The following is a 26,892-nucleotide window of genomic DNA, read 5'->3' on the forward strand; positions in this document are numbered from 1 at the left end:
ACCCCATCACTGGCTAACCAGTCATCTGCCCGGGGCTAAGCAGGGTAAAGTAAAAGGGGGCAGAGGCCGTGGCCCTGCCAGGAAGATAAGCTTTGTCTCCTAAGTGGCTTATGGTCCCCAGGTCTCTTACTCAGCCTTAGCCACGGGGGGTGGGGGTGGGGTGGTGGTGGTGGTGGTGGTGGTGGTTACAGCTTCTGAAACCAGGCAGGGTGGTTCCCAACACTCGCACAAATGCATCACTACTTCACTACCTTGAGAATTATTAACTCCTGGCCAATCATGTTTTTTTTTTTTTAAATCTTCACCCGAGGATGTTTTATTGATTTTAGAGAGGAATGAATGTGGGGGAGGGGGAAGAGGGAGAGAAACAACATTATGAACAACATTGTTCAGTTGCCTCCTGTACACACCTTGAGAGGGAATTGAACCCATAACTTTTTGGTGTACCAGACGATGCTCCGACCAACCGAGCAACCCAGCCAGGGCAGGCCAATCACGTTTTATCTATAGAGCCCCATATTCAACATCCCCTAATCTGGATAATTCTAAAGCAAGTCTCAGGCATCATATCATTTCAGCAAGGTTTTATTTTAATACAAATAATGCAGAAAGTAACAGAAAAGAACTTACACAACAGAAATTGACAGGAAAAGTGATAAAATAATAGTTTATGAATATAAAAAGAAAATGACATTTGAAAGTCTCCTCGTATCTCTAGCCTGTTAGCTGCGTCTTAAGGACTGACAAACGCTGTGCCTCTGGTCTGGGCTAGCTGAGGTGTCACAGAAGGCTTAGTTTCATAGGTAATAAAACCTTCTGAAGTAGAGTTCTTATTAGGGGGGTAGAGGGGTGGTAAATGAAATCACTTAAAAAAAATCTTTGATTCTAATGGGTACCGAGACAACAAATGGCAGATTTCTTTTTAAATTTTTTTCCAGTTTCACTGAAATATAATTGATGTGTGGTAATTATATATATTTAAGGTATACAAGTTGATGTTTATATATATGTGTGTGTGTGTATGTATACACACACACACATATATAATGAGATTATTTTTATAGTTCAGCTAATTAATATGTCTATCACCTCATGACCTCAGGGATAGTTCTTTTTTTTTTTTGGTCAGAATACTCAAAATCTATCCTCTTGACTTAGATTTAGGGTTTAAACCCAACTACTAGTTATATGACTTGAGAGAGATTCCTAAAATTTCTCATCCATCATCTGTAAAATGGGATAATACTACTATTTTTGAATATTAAATGAGACAAGATATAATGTGCCAAGAATAACCTGGTACACACCAAGTGTGGTAATGACTACATGTACTGACATGATCAAGCATTATTATTATTTTTTTTAAGGATTTTATTTATTTTTAGACAGTGGGGAGGGGAGGGAGAAAAACATCAATGTGTGGTTGCCTCTCACATGCCCCCTACTGGGGACCTGGCCTGCAACCCAGGCATGTGCCCTGACTGGGAATCGAACCAGTGACCCTTTGGTTAATAGGCCAGTGCTCAATCCACTGAGCCATACCAGCCAGGGCGACATGATCAAACATTATTAACAAAAGACCAAAAGTAACCTCCTGGACAATAGTTTCTAACCTGAAATACCTAAATTCCTAGAGCATATGAAAGTAATAATGGGGCAATCTTGCAGTTGTAGCTTAACATGTTTTTCTAACGGGTTTCTACTAAGTTCTTGAATTTCAAAATAGTTTAAAAATACAGCCCTGGCTTGTGTAGCTCAGTGGATTGAGCATGGGCCTGTGAAGCAAACGGTTGCTGGTTCGATTCCCAGTCAGGGCACATGCCTGGGTTGCAGGCCAGGTCCCCAGTAGGGGACATATGAGAGGCAATCACACATTGATGTTTCTCTCTCTCTCTCTCTTTCTCCTTCCCTTCCCCTCTCTCTAAAAATAAATAAATAAAATCTTTAAAGAAAAGAAAAACAGCTATCCAGTAGATCTATATAAAGGTAGATCTAGAAAATAGTCAAAGTAAATTAAATTGCTTGTTAATCTATTCTAAGTGGGTGAAATAAAAATGAAATACAAAATTTGCATTTGTAGTCCAAGATCAAAGGTCCTATTTTAATATTTCTTCTGAGATGTCTTCAGTGCCTTTACCTATTTGCTCAGAATGATTAAATAAACACTGTCTGCAAGAAACTGTAGGGGAGGTCCTTTAAAAATCAATGAAACAGGGCATCCAGTCCTCGTCTTCCCTCAATAACCTTTCTGTTAATATGATACTCACTTCCTAAAAAATCCTGAACAAATTCTAAACTTCAGTGCCTTCTATATATCTATTCAAACTTTATCATCAGTGTAGATAGTTGACAAACTCATTTTCCCCCCTTTGGGATGCATGGTTTTGTGACAGACATGACAATGCACCTAAAAAATAGACATCTCTCTCTTCATTACTAAGAGGGATTCAGAGTTATTCTACTTTGGTCTTGGTATTTGGCCCAAATTCTCTTTTTGATAAAGCTTTTAGTTAAGTCTTCAAAAGACCTAGATCGATTTGAGCATCACTTGTGGCACTCCTAAACTTGTATGTGATCAATGATCTTGTGATTGTATAACTTCATGATATCTAATGAGTGTAACAATCTCAGTAATTAGAACAATCATGTCATTCAGATTTACTGTCATGAACTGAACATTCACTTTCAGATATAAACATTACCTGAAGTGAAGTGAAAATATCCTTATGTGTTTATCAGTCAACAGCAGAATAAAATGCTGCAGCAATTAATGTTTGTAAAAATTGTTAATTTTATGTATAAAACAGTAAAATAGTCAATTATTTAGCAAAACAGACAATACTACTAATATATTTAATAAGTTACTTTCTCAAGAACATTGTATCTTAGAAAAAATGTTTGTAAAAATTCAAATAATGTAAGAGAAAATAATGATTAGATTTTATCATAATTCAATCTTTGCAGAACTATATTATGTACTAGCATTTATATTATAAAAAACAACATTTAAGAGCTGTATTTAAATTTTAATTAGTTATTTCCATTTAAGTCGTAAGTCTTTCAAGAAAAAAATCCTATTGGGAAATCTTTCACATCTTGTGATGATGAATTAAAAACAAGTCCCCTCAAAATATCAAGAGTTAGAAAAATACACAGATCATGTAAACAACAGATATGCAATGATGTAAATACAATCTCTAATCAAAATAATAAAAAAATGTAAAGAGAAAACTGTTGGAGAAAATTCAGATACCCCAGACATACCTTCTTTAGTCGAACCTGACAATAAAGACCCTATAAGAACCTGTTAAGACAACTCCTACAGTCTTGAGATGGCTTAATACTTAAAATTTTAAATGTTATACATGATCCTTTTCTGTATCTGATAGAAAAAATTTCAAGATTTGCCTAAATTATGAATTCTAGTTCCTTGTAGTAAATACCTTATTGAAAATACCTTACCGATATTAAGTGTGCTAGCTGAAAGTTAATGTATATTTGGTATTTCTGATAACAGCAAGAGAAATCTAACAATTCAAGTGTGAAGAAATTCTTCATGCGCTATACTTTTAAACTGTTAAAATCTTTCTACCACTGTTGATAACAATAAACTGTAACAATAATTTATTATTATAATAATAAATTATTATAATAATTTTCACCCCAATAATAATTTTTGAGGTGAAATGATTCATCTACCCTAGAAGTTCATTCTATGTTAGTGCTATCTTGCTTTAGCCATAGTCAAATATTGATTTTAATAGTTGGTCATTGGCATTTGGTCAAAATGTGTACTGGGTACACCTCTAATAATAGAGATTTAGAAGCCTATGTTTCTTGGTAGAGAATCTAGTCTTAGCCTAGTTGAATATTTTTACCTTGGTAGTTTCAAAAAAATCTTGACTGCTCTACTTCACAATTAATATTCTTTTTTCTTCATTCAACAATTAATATGCTCTAATCTTTCCTTCTTTGTACTTCTTATCTGTTCCACACAATTCAATATTAAATTGTCCACTGTTTTGTACTGTTCCCTGTTCTCACTTTACCTTCTCACAGGAAAGTCCTTCCCTGAGGATACATAATTTAATATTGCACAATATTTCTTTAGTATTGTCCATGGTGCCTAGCACAGTCCTTGTCATTTGATAGGTATTTACTAGTTCACTAAGATCCAGGATGTTGCTGGCTAACCATCTTGTGTCTTAATATCATTTTCCTTCATAGTTTTAGGTTTTTCTATAAATAAACTACCCTAAGCTAAATATATCTGTTTGAACAAATAAGGGATTACATTTAATAAAAGACAGGTAATATTGTTTAGTGGTGGAGAAAAATAGACATGTATTTAGATCTTTATTTATATACAGGTACTGCAAGCTAAGTCACTTTCTTCATGCCTTAGTCTCCCTATTGATTCTGCAAGGCAACTGCATTAAAGTTAAAATAACTGAGGAAAAAAAACAGTAATATTAACACCAACCTGAAAGTTCGAACAAGATTTTTAAGTTGTGTGTAAATATCTCCTAATGTAATCTGAAGAGGCCCCAAAAGTCCAGGCAACCTGAAAATAAAAAATTACATTAAATATATATATTTTATATATATATGTAAAATATATACATATACTTTAATTACACAGATTATTTTCTGGGGGAGAGGGTCTTGCCTAAGACTGCATTTTCCAAAGGTAATAATGGCACTTCGGTGGAGGCAGTAAAGCGAGGTTATGACCAGTGAGAAGACAGGGGAACAGTTCGCAATAACCCCACGCTCCACTTTGTAGTCTCTGCTACAGTGTGAGGCACTGAAATTTAAAAATATGATTTTGGTTGCTATCTATATTGTCTGTAGTTTTCTTACATCTTTACTTTCAAATATTAGACCAAATAGAAAGCATGTAAGGCCAGAAGATGGACTCCAAATAAATGGTCAAATGGGAGTGTAGGGTATTTCTCATGATTACATCCATATAGTGGGAGTAAAAATAGGTGCATTTCCAGAGAGCAAGTTGACAACATACAGTAACATTTTAAATGTGCATATGCTTTGACCCATGAGCTCTTAAAAAAAAAAAAACTATCCTAAGAAGTCATCTTATAAATATTAAAAAGATGCTTGTTGCACAAATATTTTTAGTACTGAAAAAAACTGAAACAAGTACTCATCAATATGTGACTGGTCAAATAAATTATGATACCCACGTAATGGAACATAATAAAACCTTTAAAATAATAATGTGAATCTATTTTTTAACATGGAAAGATAGTCATGGTAAATGTTAAGTGAAAAATGCACAGAGTATTGTCCTATTTTTATAAAAACATAAATATTATACAATGCTATTGTAAATAATACATAGTATATGTCAAATATTTCATTTCTTCCAGGTTTATACTATAACAGAACCAAAAGAAATGAATACACATATATTCACATAAATCACATGTATGTCAAGTATAAAACCAAAATATTTTTTAAAAATATATTTTACTATGCCATTACAGTTGTTCTATTTCCCCCCTTCATTCCCCTCCACCCTGCACACCCCCTCCCCCAACATTCCCCCCCTTTAGTTTATGACCATGTGTCTCAAATTCTTTAAATTCTGTATTTCTCATACTGCTCTTGTCCCCCCTATTTTCTACCTACTGTCCATGCTTATTTTCTGTACCTTCTCCCCCCTTCTCCTCCTCCCACTCCCCTGTTGCTAACCCTCCATGTGATCTCCATTTCTGTGGTTCTGCCCCTGATCTAGCTGCCCTCTAGCTGTCCTTTTGTTTTAGGTGTGGTTGTTAATAACTGTGAGTTTGCTGTCCTTTCACTGTTCATCTTTTTTATCTTCTTTTTCTTAAGTAAGTCCCTTTAACATTTCATATAATAAGGGCTTGGTGATGATGAACTCCTTGAATTTGATCTTATCTGAGAAGCACTTTGTCTGCCCTTCCATTCTAAATGAAAGCTTTGCTGGATAGATTAATCTTGGTTGTAGGTCTTTGGATTTCATGACTTGGAATACCTCTTTCCAGACCTTTCTTGCCTGTAAGTTGTCTTTTGAGAAATCAGATGACAGTCTGATGGGAACTCCTTTGTAGGTGACTGTCCCCTTATCTCTTGCTGCTTCTAGGATTCTCTCCTTCATTTTAATCTTGGCTAATGTAATGATGATGTGCTTTGGTGTGTTCCTCCTTAGGTTCAACTTCTTTGGGACTCTCTGAGATTCCTGGATTTCCCGGAAGTCTATTTCCTTTGCCAGATTGGGGAAGTTCTCCTTTATTATTTGTTCAAATAAGTTTTCCACTCGTGGCTGTTCCTCTTCCCCTTCTGGTACCCCTATAATTCATATGTTGGAACGTTTAAAGATGTCCTGAAGGTTCCTAAGCCTCTCCTCATTTTTTTGAATCCTTGTTTCTTCATCCTTTTCTGTTTGGTCATTTTTTTCCTCTTTCTGGTCCACTCCTTTGATTTGAGTCCCAGTTTCCTTTCCATTACTATTGGTTTCCTGTGTATTTCCCTTCATTTCAATTAGTTTAGCTTCCATATGTTCCTCTAATTTGTGAGTAAGCTCAACCAGTTCTGTGAGTATCCTGATCACCAGTGTTTTGAACTGTGGATCTGAAAGTTTGGCTATTTCTTCATCACTTAGATTTATCGGCTCTGGGGCTCTGAGTTGTTCTTGAGCCATGTTTTGATCTGTTTGTGCCTGTTACATATGAGGAGCGGAGCCTTAGTTGTTCACCAGGGTGGGGCCACCCAGGTGGCTGTGTTGTGATGCTGTACGTGGGGGCAGGGTCAGAGAGGGACAATGGCAGTCCCCTCTGCCGCTGGGGCCTGCGCAGTCCATCTCACTGCTAGCTCCTTCACTGGTTTATCTGTGTGCTAATGTGTGATTGCGATCAGCCCTCAGTGAGTCTGCCTGCTTCTCCACACCTGGGATCCGCCCACGGCTGCTGGCGCACCTGGGTAGGGGGCCTGGGTCAGTCTGGTGGATCTTTCCTGCCTGACCCCACTCTGCTGCTGGCTGTGCCCCTTACCGGTTTGGGTGAAGGGTTCGTTGTTGTCAGACTTCCGTGTAGTTCAATTTTCTGTGGTTTGGCTGCGTTTTTGTTGCTAAAACTTTGTTGTGCTAGAAGGCGCAGTGCTTCCACCTACGCCTCCATCTTGGCGGAAGTCCCCCAAAATATTAACTGTGGTTATTGTTGAGTTGTGGGATAACATGCGATTGTAAGTTCCTTCTTTATTATCATTTTGAAATGCTTTAAATCTTCTGCAATAAGTATGTATTGCTTTTCTTTTTAAAACTTATTATGAAAGTTTTAAACATGTTCCAAAATAGAGAATAGCAATAATAACTCCATATATCTGTTCTCAGATTCAACTTCCCAGTATTTTGTTACATACACTTCATTTTGTCTTCCTTGTTTTAACTGTAATATTTTAAAGTGAATCCCTGATCTCATGTCACTAGACCCCTAAGTATTTCCTCAGGTATCTCTCAATACAGAGGCATTTTCTTATACAACCACAATAAAACTGCCATCGTAATTAATAATAATTCATTATTCCAAATTAATAATTCCTTGATATCATCTAATATCTAGTACCTATTTCATTTTCTTTGATTATCAAAAAAAAAATGCCTTTTTGCCCTGGCTGGTGTAGCTCAGTGGACTGAGTGAGGGCCTGCAAACCAAAGGGTTGCCGGTTCAATTCCCAGTCAGGGCACATGCCTAGGTTGCAGGCCTGGTCCCCAGTTGGGGGCATGTGAGAGGCAACCACACATTGATGTTTCTCTACCTCTCTTTCTGCTTCCCTTCCTCTCTCTCTAAAAATAAATAAATAAATAAAATCTTCATTTGAAAAAATGAAGTCAAATTTAAAAATGCCCTTTTGCCACTGTGTTCCAATCAGAAACCAAAAAAGTCTTCATTTTATGAGAAAAACTCAACTGCTTTTATAACCAACCAACCAACCAACCAAAAAACCCCCTATGTCACCATAATCACTTTGCTTTCAGTATTCTTTGTGCTTTTAAGTCATCCCCCAACTTCTCAAACTCAGTTCTTGTGTTAATATCAATGACTTGGTCTTCTAGCAGGGTCCCTTTTGACATCTTCTGTTGTAGCTGAAATCCAGAATGAACAAAACTCCTTCAATAACATGTCTGTGTGGTCTTAAATTTAAATTTGGGTACTTCCATTAGCTAAAAATTCTAGAAAAAAAAACTATTTTCAGATAAATCTCTATCTAGTCATTATATACCAGTATAGATCATCCATCCCAACTTTCAAAAACGATGTAACTAAAGTCAAGTCTTCTTCTAGGAATCAGAGAGATGACGACTTAAACTGTTTTCTAACCTAATATTTAACAGAAAAAATGTATAAATATTAGGAATACATAAAAGGAAAAATAACAGATTTATCATGTATGAAGAACCTAACATATAAAAAACACTCAATAAGTATTTCTTTAAATATTTATTTAAACTGTAAATCTTAAGAGGAGTAAGCTGCTCAAAATATTATGACTTCCAAAAACTGAGTTTTTTTTTTTAAAGGTTTTATTTATTTATCTTTAGAGGAGAAGGGGGGAAGGAGAGAGGGAGAGAAACATCAATGTGTGGTTGCCTTTCTCGCGTCCCCTGCTGGGAACTGGCCTGCAACCTAGGCATGTGCCCTGACTGGGAATCGAACCTCGATTGTCTGGTTCGCAGGCCCGCGCTCAATCCACTGAGCTACACAAGCCAGGGCTTTTTTTTTTTTTTTAAAGATGAGTTTTTGTTATTTTTGAACAACTACAAAATTAAGACTTCTCCACATGCACAATGCCTTAAGTGATGGCTGGAAGAAAATGAAGTTTGAAAAGTTCAAAACAGCTCTCACACCTCTGGAAAAACAATTTTTAAGCTTCTTTTAAAAGAGAAACCAAGACTGTAATTTTTAAATGTCATTTATAACTGGGTTAATTACAAGAACAGTAATTTCCACCACGGGAAGCTTAAAACTAAAGTGCAAAGTTGAGTTGAACAAAAACTCAAGTTGCTGAGTGTGAAATTATTTTATGAATGTGTATGCAGAGTGAGTTAATAGACCGTTAAAACTTTTATGTCTTATTCGCATGTGAAACTGAGGTGACACATTTACCACAAATCAGTATTTAAATGGGTCTGGCTTTGATATTTTTTCCCCTGACTTCACTGGATAATCAAATTGAAGTGAGGCTGTCTGGTTTTCCACTCCCATAATCTCAAACTTCCTCTTTACTATGTGCCTCCTGTACACAACACTTAAAGTCAGTATTTCCTTGCCGGGACATCTTAAAAATCTAAATTCCCCAGGGGAAGAAATCCACATAAACTTCTCGCATTATACTTCACTGTTCAAAATTCAATGACAACAGCTATAAATTATAAGCCCACAATAACAACGTTAATTTAAAAACACTGTAAGAGTAGAATGGCAATTACATACTTACGCTTTTCTCAATTTTTCAAGTACGATGCGTCTTCTAATCTGGTTCTGAGAACTCGAATCTATCAGTGGAAAGGTGGGATCATGCTGAATCACATTTTTAAATAAAAACAAAAAACAAAAACAAAAATCATGAATTTACATTCTTTATCTGATGAGAACAATTAACATTTAAAGACAGAAGTTAACACTTGTGGTATGGTGAAATAAAAACTTGAAAATTATAAGATTTAAATTTAAGTATCAGTTCACTCATTAGGTTGATGTGAACTTGCTTGAGTCATTTGCCCTCCTTTAAGACTGTTTTCACATCTGTATAAAAGGAACACTAAGTGTATACAAAAAGGCTTTGTAAACTGCTAAATGCTACATAAATGTAGGAAAATAAAAGACTGAAATTAGCAAATGCTATAAATATATTGTGGGGAATTCCACTTCTAGAAATGGCAGACAAGATAATTCAAACCACCCCTCCTGCTGAGAAATGAAAAAGCTGGGAAAAAAAAAACACCCCACATTTGTTTGAAAGAATCAGATTGCTAACGAGGCAGTAAAGAATTATGGCCTGAGATTCAGGAGAAGGTAATTCCAGAGAGGCTACTGACTAATTTCAGAAGAGGCAATGTAGATACTGAGAACCCAAGCGCTGCTCTGTTAATAAATACCAGAGTCTGCGGCATGCCAAGAAGGAAGAGGCGACAGCAACCCTCCCCACGTTTGAGACCAGAACTTAGAAGGATCACACTCTAGGAGTAAGAATGGATAGGGAACAGACTGGATCTTATACAGACTGAAGCCCAGCTTCAAACCATCTTAATTCCTGACTGGATTAAGGTGATTTGGGAGTGCCAGGAATTATGTGCCAGAGGAAACATAAATCCATCCTACAGAATGACAATATCAGCCTGAGTCTCAAGTCATCTCAGTAACGTTTAATAGACACTGTTTGCCACATAATAAAAAAAATAAGACAACATAATAAAAATCTGAAACATTAGCCCATAGAAATCAACCCTCAGGAAATCCAGATAATGAAGTTATCAGCTTCTTTAAAATAACTGCGTTAAATATATTTTTAAAAAATGACAATAAAATTTCAGCAGAGAATTCAAAACTATGTAAGAGAATCAATGAAAATCCTAAAATGGAAAAATATAGTATTTAAAAGAACTCAATGGACAGATTTAACTGAAGAGAGGATGCTGAGTTGGAAAATATCCAGAATGCAGCCCAGTCACCCCCATCACCCCCTCCCCCTCCACATAAAGCAAAGCACAGAAAATACGAGACAAAGAAGATGCCAGTGAAAAGGTCTGACATATCTCTAACTGCAGTGCCTGATAATGTCTGAGACTATTCCATTAAGTCACAGATTCAAGTACTACTACAGCCGAAAAAATATAATCACTATGCAAAGCATTTTAAAACTGAGGGGAACTAAAGAAAAAAAAGTCTTTGAAGTAGTTAAAGAAAGAAAACACAGTATTTGTTTTTAAAAAAAGCAGCAATAAGAATAATAAACAGAAGCTAAAGACGAGGAAATATTTTCAGTGGGCTGTAAGAAAATAACTGCTCATCTAGAATTCAATTTCCAGGAAAATATCTTTAAAAAGTAAAAGTAAAATAAAAAGTTTTGCTACAGATAAAAACTGAGCCCTGGCTGATGTGGGTCAGTGGATTGAATGCCAGCCTGCGAACCAAGGGGTCACCAGTTCGTTTCCTGGTCAGGGCACATGCCTGAATTTCGGGCCAGGGCCCCGGCTGGGGACAAGCCAGAGGCAACCGTACACTGATGTTTCTCTCCCTCCCTTTTTCCCCTCTTTCCTCTCTCTCTCTAAAAATAAATAAATAAAATCTTAAGGAAAAAAAAAGGCTAAGAAAATTTATCACTAGTGACTGGCATTAACAGAAACAAAGGATACTCTTTTTTTCTCTCTTTTTTATTGTTGTTCAAGTACAGTTGTCTCCATTGTCCCCCAACCCCAGCCATCTTCACCTCCCACACTCAACCCCATCCCCCTTTGGCTTTGTCCACGTGTCCAGAGACAAAGGCTACTCTTTAGGCCCAAGGTAAATGATCCCACATGGAAGAATGGAAATGCAGTAAGAAATGAAAAACAATGAAAGAGTAATTAACTAGACAAATCCAATTAAATATTGACTATAAATAATCTTGTAGAATTTAAAATGTAGAGAGAAAAAAAGCACACACAAGAGCACAGAAGTAAAGAGAGGGTAAATAAAGGTAAAGTTCTAAAGTTCTAATTATCCAGGAAGCAATAAAACTGTTAAGTTACATTAAACATTAATAAGACAAAGATTCATGTTTTAATCTTTAGGGTAACCACTAGACAATTAGCAAAAAAATGTGTAAGAAGCTAATAGAGGGTAAAAAAATGGAATAATTGTATTAACACAAAGAAAGCAAAAAAGGAAAGGGGAACACAGAACAGGTGGAATTCAGAAAGCAACAACCAATGAACGAGACAGTAAATTTAAATCCAGTTATATCAATTACAACAATAAATGTAAATGGACTAAATCCTCCACATAAAGGATAAAGATTATCAGCTTGGATTTTAAAAAAAGACAGTCCTTGAAAATACTAATAAAGAATGGTAGTGTCAGTGAGGTAGACTCTTAAGAGAGAAAAATCAATGTAGAGAAAGGTTACTCCATAATGCTAAAGATTCAATTTTGAATTCTAGATTTGTATAATCTTAGATTTGTACCCAATAACATGGTCTCAAAATATTAAAAGTAAAATTCATAAAACTAAAAGGAGAAATAACAAATCCATAATTATGGTAAGAGACTCTGACCTGCCTCTTTCACCTCTGATGGAGTGAGCGAACAAAGAAAAATCAATAATGCTTCTCAAACTCTGATGTGTATCCATTTCCCAAAAGGAAAACAATGAAATCTGACCTATACTCCCACAGTAAACAAAAATCAATCACAATTGAATTGCAGGTCTCAATGTGAAAGAAAAACAACAAAGCTTCTAGAAAATGAAATAACCTGGGCTAAGCAAATATTCTTCAAGTCACTGAAGACCCAGTAATGACTGTGAAAGGGCAAGTCTCAAAGTGAAAGATGGTATTCACAATACACATAACTAAAAATGAGCTTGAATCCTAAATAGATAAAAAGTTCCTACAGATCAGTAAGAAAAAAAATACCTAGATATATTCAACAGGTAAATGGAAAGAAGATTCAGGCACTTCACAAAAGAGACTATCCAAATGGTCAATAAGCAAAAGAAACAGTGCTCAACTCATTAATCATCAGAGAAATGTAACCAAAAAGCATTACCACCAGAATGTTAAAAACCAACACTACCAAGTATCGTAAGAACGTGGAGTACTGGGAATTCTCAGACTGTGGTAGTAGAATATAAATTGCCACAACCATTTCAGAAAACCATTTGTCATTATGTATTATAGGTGCATATACCCACACATTATGACCCAGAAATTCCACTCCTAGGTACATACCCCACAGAAATGCATGCACATTAGGAAAATACAGGGTCTGGCACGAATAATGCCCCTATTTTATTACAAAATCATGAGCATTTAATTCTGTAACATAACAAAATCACACTCAAGCACACCAAGTGACAATTTAGGTGAAATGTTCAAATTAAGACTATAAATTATTACACCCACATTATTACTCTACCAACCACACTCATGCAGGCATTACTTCCTCCAGACCCTGTATATAAGCAAGTTCTTAAAAGCAGTTCATAATAGCCCCAAACCGAAACAGCCTAAATGCTCATTAATATACATAAATTGTGGTACATTTTTATAATGGAATACTATGCAGCAATGAAAGAATAAAACTAGAGTTACAGGCAACAACAGAAATGGTTCATGATCATAATGCTGCATGAATTAAATTGGACACCAAAGAATCTATTTACATATAGTTCAAAATTGGCAAAACTTATCTGTGCTGTTATAACAGTCCTTCATTTTAGAAAGCAGTAATGACTAGTTGGAGACATAATGGGGCTCTGGTTCGCTCAAACTTCTCAGTCTGAATAGTATTCATTTGTGATAATTCAGTGAGTTGTACACTTATTATCTGCACTATACTTCCATGAAAAAGCTACATAACGTTGTGCTGCCTTGCCTGGTGTGGCTCAGTGGATTGAATGCAGGACTATGAACTAAAGGTTCACTGGTTCGATTCCCAGTCAGAACACCTGCCTGGGTTGTGGGCCGGGTCCCTTGTGAAAGGCACACAAGAGGCAACTACACACTGATGTTTCTCTCCCTCCCTTCTCCTCTCTAAAAATAAAATCTTAAAAAACAAAAACAAAAACAAAGGAAGAGGTATCATTTTTTTTAAAGTTATATAATGTTGTACAACAGAGGAGCAGTCAAATTTCAGGGGTTAATTTTTCCTTCTTAAGGCTTATAAGCATAAAAATGATAAAACGGCCCTGGCTGGTATAGCTCAGTGGACTGAGCACAGCCTGGAAACCAAACAACCGCGGTTCAATTCCCAGTCAGGGCACATGCCTGGGTTCCAGGCCAGTTCCCAGGAGGGGACATACGAGAGGCAACCATACATTGATATTTCTCTCCCTCTCTCCTTCCCTTCCCTTCTAAGGATAAATAAATAAAATATTTATTAAAAAAAAGATAAAACGATTTATGTACTACGGTAGGCTTATGCAGCTGACAGAAATCAATGTTTCTCCAAGCTCAATATAAAAGTTATGGACGCTGTCTAATAATACAATTGAAGTGATTTCAAATACAGTACTGATTTTGGCAATGTACTGTAGAAAATAAGAAATTCCTAAATTTTTACTATTTCCACTTTTACTTTGTAAATCTCCAAATGTGTTATTAAATTTAGAGCCACATTTACTTAGAAATCTTTAGTAACAAAGTTTTGTGGTAAAAACCAGGATACTGCCTACTTCTCTTCATGTCAAATGACTTAATTTCCCAAACTATTATACATCAACCAAAACTGGGTATTGGAAATATTGAAAAATCTCCCTAAATCTCAGTGGCATAAACTCAGTCTCTACATATAACTACTATTTACTGAGCACCAATTATATGTAAAGCACTGCAATAAATTATTTATATATATTATCTCTAAAACTCATAACAATTGAGCAAGAAAAGCTACTTATAGTCCCATTTATGGATATGTACTCAAAAGCAAGAAACTATCTTTTCATAGAACTAGTAAATGACAGCAAATATTCAAATCTAGGTCTTACCTGAATATGCTCTTTCCATTTCTTCTCTATTATTTCCTGACAGTCTCCTCTATTATTTTCTTTTATAATATTTTAAGTATATTTTTAATATACTTAAAATATATTTACTTTTATATTTAAAATATATTTTATTATATTGCCCATCCTGTGGGCATGTTTGTCAAATATTATATGAGTATCTCAACATTCAACTAGCAAATCTACTCCACTGTATACAGTTTCACTGGGAATAAAACACAAAGATACATACCCCATAAAGGAATCTGAAAGAATACCTACTAATGAAGAAAATACAAGCCTTTTCAGAGGTTCTACTTATTATGTAAAGAGCTAGGTTTAAAGAAAACTCTGTCCCACAATTCTAGGCTATTGCTACATTAGCGAAAAATGTTCCACATGGATGAAAATTTTCAGGGGCAAACTTCAACTTATTTGTAAAATAGTGGTGCCTATACTGGAGATGGCATTTTAAACCAAGACTGACCAACTAAAGAAGCCTTCTGAAAATTTAACAATTATTTCTACAAGAAGAAAAATCTTCCTGCTCCAATATTTCCTTATATTATTAGCAACATGGAAAACTCATTCTCATTAAGACATACCTCTTCTGAGTCTTGTGATTTGGTGGTTTCTTCATTTAAAATGTATCGCCCTCTATAAAACTCTCTGATCCTTAGGTTTAATGTTTCAGTTTCTTTTTTCAAGCTCTCATAACTTGGCAGTGGTTTAATGGCTGCATCTGAGGCCCTAAAAGGCAAAGACTCATCCAAGCGGTCCTGAGATTCCTGGAAGGCAGGAGAATGACTCTCTGGGTCAGAGTTTATGTCATCTTCATCAAGTTCTTCTTTAACCAGAGGGGCAAAAGCACAATTGTGGCCATTCAAAAACCTCAAAGTTCCTTCAGTCCTCCACTCAATCAAAGTCTCCTTCAGAACTCTAAGTAAGTTTGCCTTTGCAACTTCAGGACACACCTGCACTGAACTAGAAGCTGACCTCGAAACTTGGTTTGATTTGGCAAATTTCCGCTTAAAATGCTCAGCACTTTTCTTACTTATGCCCACTAGAGTTATTTCTGAACTACTGTATTTATTTTCAGAAATTTCTGAAGCTTCTAATTTTTGTTGCAAAGGACTATTTGAAGAAATCTGACTATTTACTTTCTGTAAAGGAAGTTCGCAAGCAGCAACTTTTTCTTGATTATCTAATCTGCAATTGCCTAACTGCTCAGCAACATCTATTACTGTTTGTTCTCTGTGTTCTTGCTTGAAGTTAGCTTTTTGACCAGCTTTCTTTTTCATGATGCTTTTTTTCTGTAGCTGTGGCCTTATACCCTTTGCATTTGGTCTGTTTTCTGGTAGAATGGAGGAAACAAAGTCTTGTTCATTATCACTGCTACTATCACTGTGAGTGCTAGAAGAACTCGGTTCATATTGCTTCTCAAAATGGCTGGGGTTGTCAATATCTGATGTTTTAATGGCCTTACTGCATAACTGTACTTCTTCTCCAGAATGGCCACTGTAGAAGAAAAGAAACAAAATAACTGTAACAGAAAAACAGAATGTCCCACAATACTCGTACTTTCTACCATTCAAGGCAGAAATCTGTATTCCCCATTCAAAGCCTTATTCATAGGTTTAGAGTTAGTTATACAAGCCTGTACACATATACACACTTCAGAAGAAAGCTCTAATTCTGTAATTTCTGTACATCTTATTTATTTGATGTAATTCTCTTCTTACCTTGTCCTTTGCCCCCAATCACTATAATTTTTTTATCCTCACCCAAGGACATATTTCCATTGCTTTTTTTAGAAAGAGAGGTAGGGACTAGGAGGGGAGGGGGGGAGAGAGAGGGACAGAGAGGGAGAGAGAGAGAAACATCGATAACAAAGAGAAACATCCACTGGTTGCCTCTCATAGATTCCCTGACTGGGGATCAAACCCACAACCTAGGGATGTGCCCTGAAATTGAACTCTCAACCTTGCAGTACACGGGACAATGCTCCAACCAACAGAGACACACTAGCTGGGCCTCCCAATTTACTTTAAAAGTGTTAAAACAGAACAAGAAAGAGAAAAAAATAAACATTTGATAATGTCAACCTACTGACTTATTTTTGATATTGGCCTGCTCCACTGCTGTGACTGTTTCATATACCCCTTTTTAAAGAAAAGTTTTTTTTCCTTTTGAAAACTTCACTTATGGTTTCTCAAATATACATGTATGTATACATACATGCACACATATTATAGAAACTATGTTTAGGCTTTGAAAGATAAAAAGAGATGTTTAAACATTTACCAATTCTGGTTGATAGTTAGACTGAAAATTCCAAAGAATGTAAAATATAAGAAAATCAGGATACTGGACTTCCGCCAAGATGGAGGCATAGGTGGACGTGCCGTGCCTTCTCACACAACCAAGTTTAGAGACAACTGAATATTAGCAACAGAAAACACAGCCAGAACACGGAAAATTGAACTTTTCGGAAGTCCGTTAACAACAAATTCTTCAGCCTGACCGGTAAGGGGTGAAACCAGTGGCTGGTGAAGCGGGGTTGCACAGGAAATCTCGGTCAGACGGACTCAGGCGCGGAATCCAGACGCGCGGAATCCAGGCGCAGGCTTGGAACTAGTGAGCGACCGAGCGAGCGACCGCGGGGGAGACAGCGGGGGAGCGGTGCTGCGTGTTGACTGTGGTCGCGCATTTGTGCACGGGTGGACAGGCGAGGGAGTGGGTGGTTGGACCAGGGCCCAGCGGGTCCCCGCAGCAAGCGGCAGTGAAGGGCACCGCCATTTCCCCGCTCTGACCCCACCTCCACATACAGCGTCATAACCCAGCGACTCAGAGTGGCCCGGCCCAGGTGAACCACCTAAGGCGCTGCTCCTCACCCAGCTGTCAGAAACAGCAGAGGGGGTCGCCATTTCCCCGCTCTGACCACGCCCCCACATACAGCGTCACAACCCAGCGACCTGGGAGTCCAAGGCACCGCTTCTCACACTTAAAGGGCCAGAACAGACCAAAAATGGCTCAAGAAGATCTCAAAGCCCCAGAGCCCATAGATCTAAGCAATGAAGAAATAGCAAAACTCTCAGACGCACAGTTTAAAACACTGGTCATCAGGATCCTCACAGAACTGGTTGATTATAGCCACAAATTAGACAAATATATGAAGGCGAAACTAATTGAAATGAATGGAATTGCACAGGACACCAATAGCAATAAAAAGGAAACTGGGACTCAAATCAATGGAGTGGACCAGAAGAAAGCAAATAATGGCCAAACAGAAAAGAGTCAAGGAGCAAGAATTCAAAGAAATGAGAGTCTTAGGAACCTCCAGGACATCTTTAAACGCTCCAACATCTGAATTATAGGGGTACCAGAAGGGGGAAAGGCACAGCCACCAGTGGAAAACTTATTTGAACAAATAATAAAGGAGAACTTCCCCTATCTGGCAAAGGAAATAGACTTCCAGGAAATCCAGGAAGCTCAGAGAGTCCCAAAGAAGTTGGACCCAAGAAGGAATACACCAAGGCACATCATCATTACATTAGCCAAAATTAAAATGAAGGAGAGAATCCTAGAAGCAGCAAGAGCTAAGGGGACAGTCACCTACAAAGAAGTCCCCATCAGACCGTCAGCTGATTTCTCAAAAGAGACCTTACAGGCAAGAAGGGGCTGGAAAGAGGTATTCCAAGTCATGAAAACCAAAGACCTACAACCAAGATTGCTCTATCCAGCAAAACTTTCATTTAGAATGGAAGGACAGATAAGGTGCTTCTCAGATAAGATCAAATTCAAGGAGTTCATCACCACCACGCCCTTATTATATGAAATGTTAAAGGGACTTATCTAAGAAAAAGAAGTTAAAGAAACATGAACAGTGAAAGGACAACAGACTCACAGTTATTAACAACCACACCTAAAACGAAAGCAAACTAAAAGGACAGCTAGATCAGGAGTGGAAACATAGAAATGAAGATCTCAAGGAGGGTTAGCAACAGGGGAGGGGGAGGAGGAGAAGGAGAAGGCGGGAGAAGGTACAGAAAATAAGTAGCATAGACAGTAGACAGAAAATAGAAGGGGGGGCAAGAATAGCATGGTAAATATAGAATCTAAAGGACTTGAGACACATGGTCATAAACTAAAGGGGGGTAATGGTGGGGATGGGGGGTAGGGTGGAGGGGAATGAAAGGGGGAATAGAACAACTGTAACAGCATAATCAATTAAAAAATTTAAAAAAAAAGAAAAATATAAGAAAATCAGTCACAGCAGAAAATAAAGTTACCAAATCAACATTTATCAATGAAAGATATTTATATTTGAAACTCCAGAATTACAATATAATGCTAAAATAAAAGACAACAGTTTTCTTTGACTATATTTCTTCAATTTTCAGGTTTGAAAAGATTAAGAATTCTGAAAGAGTGAAGGCAAAGAGCAATTCTGTCTATACAAACTTGAGGTAAAGAAGGATGGGTGAGCAGTTACTCTTAAGCAAATACATGTGTCAGAACTATGAAGGATCCAGATGAAGAGGATTCTGGGTCAAGAAGTACATAGTGGGTAGTAGTTAGAGAGTATGGGAACTCTCTACTTTTCATGCAGTTTTTCTGTAAAATTGCTCCCCCTAAAAAGGCTATTACATTTTTAGAAATGATCTTTAAAAATAAAATGAAATAACTGAGCAATTTAAAAAATGCTGGATGGGGAGGTTGGGAGGGTATGTAAAAGAAAAAAACTGTAAGAGTTGAGAGTAAAATTGTGGCTGGGAATGGAGAAAGTTTATTTAGTATCCGATACCATTTTTAGTTAGAATCTAGCCTATATTGTCATGGGACTTGCCTCTTGTTAAATATAATTTCAAAAAAAGAGAAAAGAACAATTAAACCTTCATGTATTTCATACTTTCTCTTGAAATTTTATGGAATTGTATTTTTCTAAATTAAAAAAAATCCTCACCTGAGGATATGTTCATTGATTTTTAGAAAGAGAAGAGGGGTGGGGAAGAGAGCGGGGGAGGGAGGGAGGGAAGGAGGAAGGGAGAGGGAGAGAAAGAGAAAGAGACATTAGTGTTTGATCAGTTGCCTCCAATAAGCACCCCGACTGGAGACTGAACCCGTAACCTAGGTATATACCCTGACTGGGAATTGAACCCACAACCTTTTGATGTATGAGATGATGCTCTGACCAACTAAGCCACCTAGCCGAGGCTAAAGGTATTATATTTTTCTATACTACTTTGAACTATAAATTAGACATACATGAACAAATAAATATCTCTCACTTGTGCTCAAGTCCATGTAACTAAGGTAATGACTGATAACCACAACAATTTATTCTGGGAGATAAAAGGACATGTTCTGAAAGATGATTATGGTTAGGCAAGCAACACCATGAGGGGAATTTAGAAAAAAAATCACAACTTAGAATTTTTATTAATGCTTTAGACACTCTTTCAAATAATTAACTGATACATTAACATTTTGAAATCCTATAAAAATACAACTATAAAAACTTTTCAACAAGTGTAACTGGCACAATGTAGTTGACAAAGCAGCACAGTATCTCAGATGGAAGCTGTGTTTGTGTCATATTTCAACAGGTTCAATTAGACTTTCTTGGTAGAAACAGCTGCATGATAAATCATATAGCGCAAACACATCATCTTACAAAGGAAAAAGCTGTACAAGGCAAATATTTCTTTGTGTGGGCTAGAATAGGCACTTACATACTGCATCAGCACAGGAAGTCCAAGAGCTCATACCACCTGGTTTACTCTTAATGTTTCTATTAACATAAATATAAAGAAGGTAAGTGACGCTGATTCAACCATACCTCTGTCCTTCCTGTAGCAGCTGAAAATCAGGATGCCTGTGACAAAAACACAAAATTAAAAACTGAAGGTAACTGATATGTCAAATACTTTGAAGTGTTTACAGATCAAGTAGATAGAAAATATAATTTAAAAACCAATGGTATATTCACTAATCTAGAACAAATACTCCAAAAATTTAAGTGGAACCAAAAAAGACCCCAAATAGTCTCAGCAATCTTGAGAAAGAAGAACAAAGTTGGAGTGATCACAATACCTGATATAAAACTAAACTATAAGGCCACCATAATCAAAACAGCCTGGTACTGGCATAAGAACAGACATATAGATCAATGGAACAAAATAGAGAGCCCAGAAATAAACTCATGTCTCTATGGTCAATTAATATTTGACAAAGGGAGCATGAGCATACAATAGAGTAAAAATAGCATCTTCAATAAATGGTGTTGGGAGAAGTGGACTGGTACATCCAAAAATAAAAGAAAGAAAGAAACTAGATTACCACCTTATATCATACACCAAAATAAACTCAAAATGGATAAAAAACTTAATTAAGTCATGATACCATAAAAGTCCTAGCTGAAAACACAGGCAGTAAAATTTCAGATATCCCACATAGCAATATTTTTGCGCATATATATATATATATATACACACACACACACACATACATATATCTTCTAGGGCAAGGGACATAAAGAAAAAAATAAATGGGACTATATCAAATTAAAAAGCTTCCACACAGTTAAAGAAACCAACATCAAAATGAAAAAGGAGCCAACCCTCTGGGAAAACATATTTGCCAAACTCTTGGACAAGAGTTTAATCTCCAAAATATATAAAGAACTCATATGGTTCAACACCAGGAAAACATATAATCCAATTAAAAAATGGGCAAAGGACCTGAATCAATACTTCTCCAAGGAGGACACACAGAGGGCCCAAAGACATATGAAAAGTTGCTCAACATCACTAGTCATCAGAGAGATGCAAATTAAAAGCACAATGAGATATCACTTCAAACCTGTCAAAGTCATTATCATTAACAAATCAACAAACAACAAGTGCTGACGAGGATGTAGAGAAAAGGGAACACTAGCACACTGTTGATGGGAATGAGGACTGGTGCAGCCAGTGTGGAAAACAGCATGGAATTTCCTTAGAAAATTGAAAATGGAACTGCCTTTTGACTCAGCAATTCCACTGCTGGGATACCATAAAAATCTCAAAACACCAATTCAGAAGTACTAATGCACCCCTATGTTCACAGCAGCACTATTTATAATAATCAAGTGCTGCCAACAGCCTAAGTACCAATCAGTAAATGAGTGGGTCAAAAAACTGTGGTCCATTTACACAATGGAATACTACAGAGCAAAAAGAAAGAAGGAGCTCCTACACTTCAAGGCAGCATGGATGGAACTGGAGAATATTATGCTAAGTGAAATAACCTGACAGTTGGTGACAGACAAATATATCTTGTGATGTCACTTATACCAGGAATCTAATGAACAAAATAAACAAATAAGCAAAATAGAACCAGAGACATGCTAACATGGAAGAGACTGACAGCAGCCAGAGGGAAGGGGGGAGGGGGTTAAGGGTGGAAAGACGGGGAAGGGACTAGTTAAAGAGCATGTATGAATGACCCATGAACATGGACAATAGTGTGGGGATGGACTATGGGAGCGGAGGTGGGTTAGGTGGAGGGCAAAAGGGAAATAAATGGGACAACTGTAATAGAGTAACAATAAAAAAAAAGGTATAATTAAAGGAATACAGTTCATATAAAGATTTTTAAAGAAAATTATGGAACAGCCCTGGCTGGTGTAGCTCAGTGGATTGAGCACGGGCCTGTGAACCAAACAACCGCAGTTCGATTCCCAGTCAGGGCACATGCCTGGGTTGCAGGCCAGTTCCTAGCAGGGGATGCATGAGAGGCAACCATACATTGATATTTCGCTCCCTCTCTTCTTCCCTTCCCCACTAAAGATAAATAAGTAAAATCTTAAGGAAAAAAGAGAAAATTATGGGACAAAATATCACAAAACTCATCTCTAAGAAATCAGGATTAATATTTCTATGCAAAATTTACTCATATTTCAGAACTAAGTTCATATCCCATGAGGCAAATAAAGTTTTCCCTGGTAACTAACCTGTTAATGTAAATCACTCTCTTCTCTAAATTCCAAAGTATGTACAATTAGTATATATTAATCATGTACTCTATGTAATTTATTATTAGGTAATAAATTCAGATAATACTAAGTTATCTAAATGTCTTCCTTTTCATGTTTAATTCTGATTTCTTAAATAGAACACAAACACTCTGAGAACACAGATTACACAAACTTTTGTATTTCCTTTATATGGTTAGTAAGGCTTTTTGCTCTAATTTCTGAGAAAGAAGTTGTACTGTAGTATGGAAGTGAACTATGTAGACAGGTGGTTTAATTTAATTCTAGGGATAATTCTGCTATGCAATACCAGAAATCACATTTAGCTGGGTATTATATTAAAAAGGGGGTAGGAAAAGCTCTTAGATAGATATAAAAAGGAGAAAATATAATAGCAAATGAATCTACAAGGACAAGAAAACTGTAAAATACTTCTGAAGTGACTCAGAAAAAATGTCTTTTAGAGGCTATAAAACGGATTAAATGAAATTGACAATGTTGTCTTATTGATGAACTAGAATATAACTCCATTTAGTTTTCTGTATACTTAATCTGTTTATAGATTTAGGTTCAGTTGTTGATAGTTGTGAGTTTGTTGTCATTTTACTCTTCGTGTTTTTTTTAAAAAGATTTCATTTATTTATCTTTAGAGGGGAAGGAGAGAGGGAGAGAAACATCAATGTATGGTTGACTCTAGTGCATCCCCTGCTGGGAACTGGCTTGCAACCCAGGCATGTGCCCTGACTGGGAATCAAACCTCGATCCTCTGGTTCACAGGCCTGCGCTCAATCCACTGAGCTACACCAGCCAAGGCTTACTCTTCATATTTTTGATCATCTTCTTTTTCTTAGATAAGTTCCTTTAACATTTCACTTAATAAGGGCTTGGTGATGATTAACTCCTTTAACTTGACCTTATCTGGGAAGCAATTTATCTGCCCTCCATTCTAAATGAAAGCTTTGCTGCATAGAGCAATCTTAGATTTAGGGCTTGCCTTTCATGACTTGGAATACTTCTTTCCAGTCCCTTCTTGCCTACAAGGTTTAAGAAATCAGCTGACAGTCTTCTGGGGACTCCTTTGTAGGTAACTGTCTCCTTTTCTCTAGCTGCTTTTAAGATTTTCTCCTTCTCTTTAATCTTGAGTAATAGAATTATGATGTGACTTGGTGTGTGCTTCCTTGGGTCCAACTTCTTTAGGACTCTCTGGGCTTCTTGGACTTCCTGGATGTCTATTTCCTTTGCCAGATTGGGGAAGTTCTCCTTTATTATTTGTTCGAGTAAGTTTTCAATTTCTTGCTCTTCCTCTTCTTCCCCTGTGGAACATTTAAAGTTGTTCTGGAGGTTCCTGAGCCTCTCCTCATTTTCCTGAATTCTTGTTTTTACATTCTGTTCTGGTTGAGTGTTTACTTCTTCCTTCAGCTCCAAATAGTTGATTTCAGTCCTGGTTTCCTTCCCTTCACTGTTGGTTCCCTGTACATTTTCCTTTATTTCACTTTTCATAGCCTTCACTTCTTCCTCTATTTTGCAATCATACTTAACCATTTCTGAGAGCATCTGATTACCAGTGTTTTGAATTGTGCAACCGATAGGTTGGCTATTGGTTCACTCTAGTGTTTTTCTGGAGTTTTGATCTTTTACTTGGGCCATATTTTTTTGTATTGGCATACCTGTTAGGTTGTAAGGGGCAGAGCCTTAGGTATACACCAGGGTAAGGCCACCCACTTGGCTGCATTGTGGTGTTGTATGTGGGGGAGGGTCTAAGAGGAAACAACACTGCTTGCTCAGCTCTCATTGGACTTTGTCACTTCCCCCACTACCCACAAGCTAATTGGGCCTTTCTGGTGCTGATTCCTGGGTGGGTGGGTTTGTGTACATTCTAGGACCCTGTGGGTCTCTCCAGTGAACTCTCCTGTGAGGCTGGGAGTTTCTCTTATGGCCTCAATCCCCACAGGTGTTTTCATTCAGAGGTTTTGAGGCTTTACTTCCCTGAACTGGAACCCTGGGTTAGGTGCTCTACCTTGTTCCCCAGTTGTTCCTCCAGTTTATCTGCACCCAAATGTGGACCTGCCTGGTCCACCAGCCACCACCTCACCTGATCTGCAAGCTGCCGCCTTACCCACCATGGTCCTTCATCTGCTGCCTTACCATGAGTCCTCTGTGCCCTGGCTGCCCGTCTCTGCCCCTTCCACCAGTCTAGATGAGTGTTTCTTCCTTGATTCCTTGGTTGTCAGACTGCCATACAGTTTGATTTTTCTGGCAGTTCTGGTTGTTTTCTGTTTTTAAATTTGTTGTTGTCCTTTTGGTTGTGTGAGGACGCAAAGTATCTACCTAGGCCTCCATCTTGGTCAGAAGTTCACCTTCACATGGTGGTGGTTTCTTACAAAACTAAACATACTCTTACCATACAATCCACAAATCATGCACCTTGGTATTTATCCAAAGGAGAGGAAAACCTATGTCCACACAAAAACCTACGCATGGATATTTATAGCAGCTCTATTCATAGCTGCCAAAACTTGAAAACAACTGAGGTGCCCTTCAGTAGGTGCACGGATAAACTGTGGTATATCCAGACAATGGAATATTATTCAGCACTGAAAGAAATGAGTCATCAAGCTATGAAAACATAGAGGCAACTTAAATGCATATTGCTAAGTAGAAGAAGCTAATCTAAAGGCTATATACTGTTAATAATTCCAACTATGTAACATTCTGAAAAAAGGTGAATATCAGTCGTTGTGGGGGAGGGAGGGCAGGGTGGAGAGAAAGGAATAGGTTGAGCACAGAGGATTCTTAGGGCATGATATTCCAAATGGTAGATACAAGTCATTACTTATTTGTCCAAACCCATAGAATGTACAATACCAAGAGTTAACCCTAACGTAAACCATGGACTTTGAGTGATAATAACATGCTCATCAAATGTAATAAATGTACCACTTTGGAAGAGATGTTGCTAATAATAAAGGAGACTATGATTTGTGTGGGGGCAGGGGGCACACAGGAAATCTCTGTACCTTCTCCATTTTTGCTGTGAATCAAAAATTGCTCTAAAAAGTCAATTAATAGGAAAAAAGTAAATATAAGGTAGTAGGTGTGTATCAAAGAGAAGGCACCAAGCACAAATCCCATTTAAAGGGCAAAACAGGGCTGCAACCAAGGCCATATTACAAAGCACCTTCAATTTTAAAAAGTCAAGTTAAATGGACAGATAGAAACAGAAGTCACTTGAGTTATGACATTTAAAGATTGCTAGTGAAAAATGTCAGTTACAAATGTTTTCCTATATAAGTAATATCACGGCATCAATCATATAACTATTACCCGGATAATCCATTCGTCTTTTGTTCAGTCTCCAGCACAGGAGGCCCTGTGGAGAACAGGCTCTCTCAGTAACCCTCTTGTTACTGAAGACACTGCTAACTGACCAAGGCATTCTTTCCCACTACACTCCTCTTCAGTATCACACACCAGGAGGCATACAATATGAAGCCAATATTTGCCATCCCTGCTCTAGAGATTCCCTTGCAGTTCAGGAATTTCCCAAGATAGATGCTAAAAAAAAATCAGGGGGAAAAGGCAAAATAAGGCAATGGCAGTGAGTTGCCTGAGAGTAAAAATGTAATCTATTTTTTCTTCTTCCTTAGTCCCTCAGCCAATTGAGGTGTATCATTTTCCAATCATCCAAATTGTTCTGTTTACTTCTTCCCACTCACTAAAACTGTAGTCATAGAAGCTATGATGGTTTGCTGTTGCTCAAAGAAAACAAATGACACTGCTTGGGTGCTGATTAGCCTTGAATACTCCAGAGACACTTATAACTACCATTAAGAGGTTTTTTGGCCTAAAAAATATGCTAATGTTTACAATAGAGTGTTTTATTACCTACTATTTGCTCCCACTTCCGCTTATAGTTCTCTCACTCTTCCTATCCCATTTCCTGGCCCAAGTCTTCCTGCCTAAAATTATGAAGCTTCAGTATCATGCAGCTGTCTGGCATTTGGTCCTACACTAGGGTTTGAGTATCACTGTAGGAAAGAAAGTATGTGTAGACACAGAGATTCTCAATTGGATTCTTCAACTAAAGGGCTAACCTGCAAATAGAGTATATTCTATCATTCGGCAAATTCCTTCACTAATAAAATTATGAA

At 37.2% G+C, this 26,892-nt stretch overlaps 1 protein-coding gene across 1 annotated transcript in view; it reads right to left on the reverse strand.

Moving 5' to 3' along the window:
- RPAP2 (RNA polymerase II associated protein 2) overlaps positions 1-26,892 on the reverse strand; it is a 105,755-nt gene that overhangs the window by 57,250 nt on the left and 21,613 nt on the right. The window contains exons 7-10 of the mRNA XM_037162049.2: positions 20,567-20,602; positions 15,330-16,242; positions 9,478-9,560; positions 4,484-4,564 (exon numbers count right to left, since the gene is read on the reverse strand). Of these exons, the coding sequence (XP_037017944.2) occupies positions 4,484-4,564; positions 9,478-9,560; positions 15,330-16,242; positions 20,567-20,602 (1,113 nt within the window). The remainder of the gene's footprint in view (positions 1-4,483; positions 4,565-9,477; positions 9,561-15,329; positions 16,243-20,566; positions 20,603-26,892) is intronic.

This window comes from Artibeus jamaicensis, unplaced genomic scaffold (genome assembly GCF_021234435.1).
Source record: "Artibeus jamaicensis isolate MK-2021 breed Jamaican fruit bat unplaced genomic scaffold, CSHL_Jam_final contig_482, whole genome shotgun sequence".
Lineage (NCBI taxonomy): Eukaryota > Metazoa > Chordata > Mammalia > Chiroptera > Phyllostomidae > Artibeus > Artibeus jamaicensis.